The sequence below is a fragment of the Malaya genurostris genome, chromosome 2, assembly GCF_030247185.1.
Source record: "Malaya genurostris strain Urasoe2022 chromosome 2, Malgen_1.1, whole genome shotgun sequence".
NCBI lineage: Eukaryota > Metazoa > Arthropoda > Insecta > Diptera > Culicidae > Malaya > Malaya genurostris.
Window position 1 is genome coordinate 192,764,392 of NC_080571.1, and position 4,955 is coordinate 192,769,346.

General features: G+C 34.8%; 1 protein-coding gene across 2 annotated transcripts; it reads right to left on the reverse strand.

Annotated features, from left to right (window-relative positions):
- Nucleotides 1–2,698: 2,698 nt before the first annotated feature.
- Nucleotides 2,699–4,717, reverse strand: LOC131432959 (uncharacterized). Of its 2 annotated transcripts, XM_058599616.1 has the most exons (3): nucleotides 4,587–4,717; nucleotides 4,247–4,444; nucleotides 2,699–4,190 (listed from the first exon to the last, which is right to left on the reverse strand). In XM_058599616.1, the coding sequence occupies exons 2-3, from the start codon at nucleotides 4,401–4,403 to the stop codon at nucleotides 2,902–2,904; spliced, it is 1,446 nt and encodes a 481-aa protein (XP_058455599.1). In that variant the 5' UTR covers nucleotides 4,404–4,444; nucleotides 4,587–4,717; the 3' UTR covers nucleotides 2,699–2,901. The 2 variants fall into 2 exon arrangements, with proteins under 2 accessions (XP_058455599.1, XP_058455598.1); XM_058599615.1 differs by having other exon boundaries at nucleotides 2,763–4,190; nucleotides 4,247–4,659.
- Nucleotides 4,718–4,955: the final 238 nt, after the last annotated feature.

Below are 4,955 nucleotides of genomic sequence, written 5' to 3' on the forward strand. Positions count from 1 at the left end.
TTAGTAGAATTTCACCCTTTTTTGCTTCGTCGTTCTAAATGGCAGTTTGAAAATTCGAAAACACCTCCGGAACCGGTTATCGGATCCGAAAGAATATCAACTTCTATCGGATTGCAAACATTATATCTCATCCTCAGTTTGTAAAAATCTGTTTAACATTTTCTGAGAAAATAAAGTGTTTCTGCTTTGGAGTTTTTGACCACTGCTTTCAGTAGTTTCGAAACCGGGAACTGATAATTGACGTTTCCGAAATCTAATTTTTTGGTCGTCGATTAACAAATTTCACACAGTGTAAGAATTATATGGCTACTTTAAAGAATTCTATTGATTTTTACACAGCCATCATTTATCATTCTCGCTATGAAAGGTTTTGCAACGACTGTGAAATCTGACTTTTGAACCGATGTCCGGAGAGCCGTGTGTGAGTGTATGTAGGTGTGTGTCAAATAATCTCACTAGGTTTTCTTGGGTATGGCCCGACCGATTTTCACAAACATTGCATTAAAATAAGACTAATTTTATAAGGCGATACAAAATTCAAAAGTTAATTTCAATAGAATATTTATTCCTTCAATCCTACATTGCATTTTTCAACAATGCTTCGACATCCTGTGACAGTAGGCCAGAATCATAACCGTTATCAATGAAAAAATTTTTGTCAACATTTTTGCAGCTTTTACACCAATAATGCTCCTTATTTTTGGACATGAGATTATTAGTGTAAAACCACACATCTGAAGAACATTGGATAGATTGGTGATCATCGGTATCACGTTTATCGGAGCTAGTCCACCTCCTTCAGAAATTTCTTGGCATAGTGAGCCTTTGCCACATCCAGCCAGAAAAGTCACATTCTCTTGCTAGGACGAATATCGACTTGGGCATTCCCATCTCGCTGATTGTCAACCACAGAAGTACCTTCTTCAGGAACTTGATAAGAGAAATACATTCGACGTTAACGATTTCCTTCTGGTGAGGTACGTTAAGCATCAGGTTCTCTAACAGTTTTCGTATTCAGAACCTAAAGCTAATTCATAAATATAGTAATATATTAGTGGCCTGTTGGTGCCACCTAGAAATTAAATTTTCAATTTGTTCATCCCTAAGCAATCCACAAACTGTGCCAAAGACATAACTCTTCAAAATAATTCTCATTCATAGTTACGAAAACTTAAAACTTCATTAGCTTACTAGCGCTGCCTAAGAGATCATTTTATCAAACATGGAATTGGTCTTAGCGCTATAATAACCTTTTTCAAAGAAAAACCGTTCTAGTAAATTTCATGATTTTGAGACACAGGATTTTTGAAATTTTGATTGCACTGTAGCGCAAACAAATGAGAGAATTGTTATTAACTCCTATTATTTGATCACTTGAGCTCCCGAACATTTTTTCCAAAATCACCGACCTTCTAAATCAGGGATTCCCAAAGTGGTCGATATAGACCCTTTGGGGTCGATATCCTTTTTACGGGGGTCGACGTAAACATAAACTGACTATGGGGGTCTACGAGGTCTAAAAATCGACCCCCTATTGTTTGATATAAGTTGTTATTTGAAATATTTACGCTAAGAATGTTGCGTTTATTTGACTATCCGCAGAAATTGGTAAGTATTTTACAAGCAAGCAAGCAAGCAAGCAAGAAATTGAATTTTTAAAGGAATTTGTGGATGGGGGGCTGAGACCTAAATTAATTTTAGTAAAGGGGTCCATGACCTAAAATAGTTTGGGAACCCCTGTTCTAAATCATCATGTTTCAGAGATATATCGCAATCTTTCCAACACCGCTTGGCGAATGAGTAGACTCTCGGCATCACATATCAATGGTGTTAAGTTTGTCTAGTTTAAACGTACTCAAGATCTATATAATTTTACCATTTTAATTTTTTTAATGTATGACTTATTTCAATACACCAGTAGGTCGTTCTATGGGGATCATCTGTTGATACTGTTGAATGAATGTACGATGTAGCTTTTAGAAAATAGTGCGTAAATTTTTTTTACTGCATCTTGTTGAAAGGGTCAAATCACTAGTCATTTTACTTACAGGTAGGAAGCTATAATGATGTTCACTTCCTGTTAAGAATGAACAAATATTAGTTCCCATTCACTGATTTATTCTTCGATGAACGCCAATAGTTCTGCTATTCGCTTATAGAGGGAAAATGTGTAAATACTTGCTTACAATCGATTGAACGCAATATTGAAAACAATTTCAATGATGGAGAAATTTGTTAGCAAGTAGCAAATATTTTTTTATTTAAAATAACATTTAAACTGCACTCATCTAAGCATTATTTGCTTCAATAATAACTCATAAACTATTAAACTTCTATAATAAGCATGTATTTAAAGAAAGGTAAACAAAACTAAAATTACCACGAAAATGTTTGTAAATTTACAGGAATGCTAAGTTATAATATTAGTAATTATATTTAAATATTTATAAAAACAAACTCAACTAAAAAAATTGTTTTGACGATTCAAGTTTAAATATTTTCACTATCCCACTGGATTTTCTTTTGCTGGTATTTCAATAAACTGAATCGTTGTACTTTGTGTGTAGCTTCAAAACACTATTTAATAAAGCGTTCTGCACGCACAAAAATACTGATTGTAGAAACAAAACGTTAGTTTGAGCCCGGGATTAAATAAACATAAAAAACTGTTAGTTGCCCATCAAATAGTTGTTTAAAACCACAATTTTGCAAACCTAGATTAAACAAAATATACTTGTTTACACTAAAGTATGGTTGTTTCTAACAAAAATATTTTCACTGTGATTTACTTATGGTTCAGTAATATACATTCACGTAAATCCTTGTAGATAGAGGACAGTGATATAATAGGTGTTAAAAAGTAATAAATATCTAGTTTACTTCAGGTTCAGATATATAAATTTATATTCTCGTGTCGTCTTTACATTCGTGCAACCATGCTTCCGAAGCAATTTTGTTCTCTTGAAACGAAGACTGGCAGTTTGTGCACTTCCATTTCTTTGCTCCACAGAAACGATGCTCTTGAATTGTAATTCTGGCCAAAGCTGAATCAAATGTCGTGTTACATTCTTGACAAGCATATGTTATTGCCTTTTTGAGTTGATCCGCGAATTTCAAGTACGGTTCTCCGTTCATGTACTTTGCATCCTCATTAACATATCCAAGAATAGGTCGGAAAAATTCTTCTATGCTGTCCATACTCGACAAGTCAATATCGATAGCTTTGAGAAATTGAAAATTTAATTCCGGATTGATGATTTCCTTCACGTACAAATAGTTGTCTTCTTCGCTACGGTCCGGACCTATGTCTTCGTTGATGATACGGTAATATTTGTGTTTCGACAGATAACGACCATAGGTAACCTGCAATTCTTTCATTTCATAATCAGATAGTTCAGCTCGGATTTGCTGTAGTAGACAAATCAGTGTTGAACGCTGAATTTGACTCATCATGAATTCGTAGGATTCGAACAAATTGATCAATATATCAATATACTCCAAAGTCAAGTTTTGTCCCACTTTTGCAGATTTCAGACGATATGGTTTATCAACTTTTTGAAATTTTTCTAGTCCGTTCGGTTTAGATTCCGTGTGTTTTGTGGCTCCTCTAGCAGTTACCACGAATCTTTCACAATTAGAAACTACTTCTCTTACCATTTCCAGGAAGGGAAGCGTCAAGTTTACTCTGATGCCAGGAGTATAAAATAAGTGTTTAAAATTAGTTTCATCAACACTGGTTTTTGAAGGAGTTTTCCGTTGCCGAGCATACGCTTTTAATTGATTAGTATCGCATTCAAAGTATAAAGCTTCCAGTTGTTCGTGGTCGATAGGCAAATCTAAACATCCATATGATTCATATTGAAGAAACGGTTGAATAGTTCTAAGTGTAATTTGTCCTTGCTGAACACTTTTAATAAACTTCTCGTTAACCATTTCGGCAAATGTGTCGCGATTATTTTTAAGAAGTTGTACTAACTGATATCGAGATTTAATTCGATCCGTTTTGAAATATTCACTAACTTTTTCGATTACAAGAGAATACGTTTTATTTAACACTGATTGTTGTATGTTAAGTGGAACTTTGATTTGTAGATCTTTCTCCAAAGCAGGTAGAAGGTATTTGAAATTTTTTTCTATTTTACCGTGAATTTTCATTTGGTCAAACATCGCGTATATATTTCGAACTTCATCTATAAAATGGAAATTCAGTGATTGTTTTATTCCGGGAATGATGAGTATTACTTACGTTGAAGCGGAATTCCTTTATGCGGGAGAACATCTCCTTTCAATTTTAAACGGATTCCGCTCGATTTGTCCGAAGGGGCATCACCATCAAAATCGCCAGGAATGTCGAAATGCCTCGTGCAGCAATAAAGTCGTCCTTTTCGAGTTGCTATACCCATAGCATCACACCAATCCACACGCCGCTCCGGATTCTGAGGAACTTTCAGAAAGAAAAGATATGGACATATCTCCGAATTTGCTCCACAACCAACGACTACACAAGCTTTTACTTCTGACATATTTAATCATAAATATTAGGCATTTACAAAATGAATGAAGTTCAAGAAAGCAGTTGATGTTACCGGCAAGCTAACAACAATTGGAGTTGGAGACAGAGATGCCAGGTGAAAATTTCAAACATCTGCAGGCTGGGTTACAAAAGTCTGTATATCGAAAAAAAAAATCTGCAGTCAGCAAGTATTGCAGTAATTCCTTATAAGTTTGACAAACAGAACTGACGTGGCGAGCAAAAAAAAAAAGGTCGCATCAATTTCAAAAGTCTGTAAATTTGGACGAAAGTCTGCGAAACCTCGGTTTTCAAATGTCTGCAAAAGTCTGCACAACAAAAAATGTCTGCAGAAATATACACGAAATCTGCAGATTTACAGACAAATCTGCAGATCTGGCATCTCTAGTTGGAGATATAATATTTAATATGGTCGTAGAACAGA

Coding starts and splice junctions, on each gene's coding strand:
- LOC131432959 (XM_058599615.1), bottom strand. CDS start 4,523: ATGTCAGAAGTAAAAGCTTGTGTAGTCGTTGGTTGTGGAGCAAATTCG. Junction 4,191..4,246: donor TAAAGGAATTCCGCTTCAAC/GTAAGTAATACT, acceptor TCCATTTTATAG/ATGAAGTTCGAAATATATAC.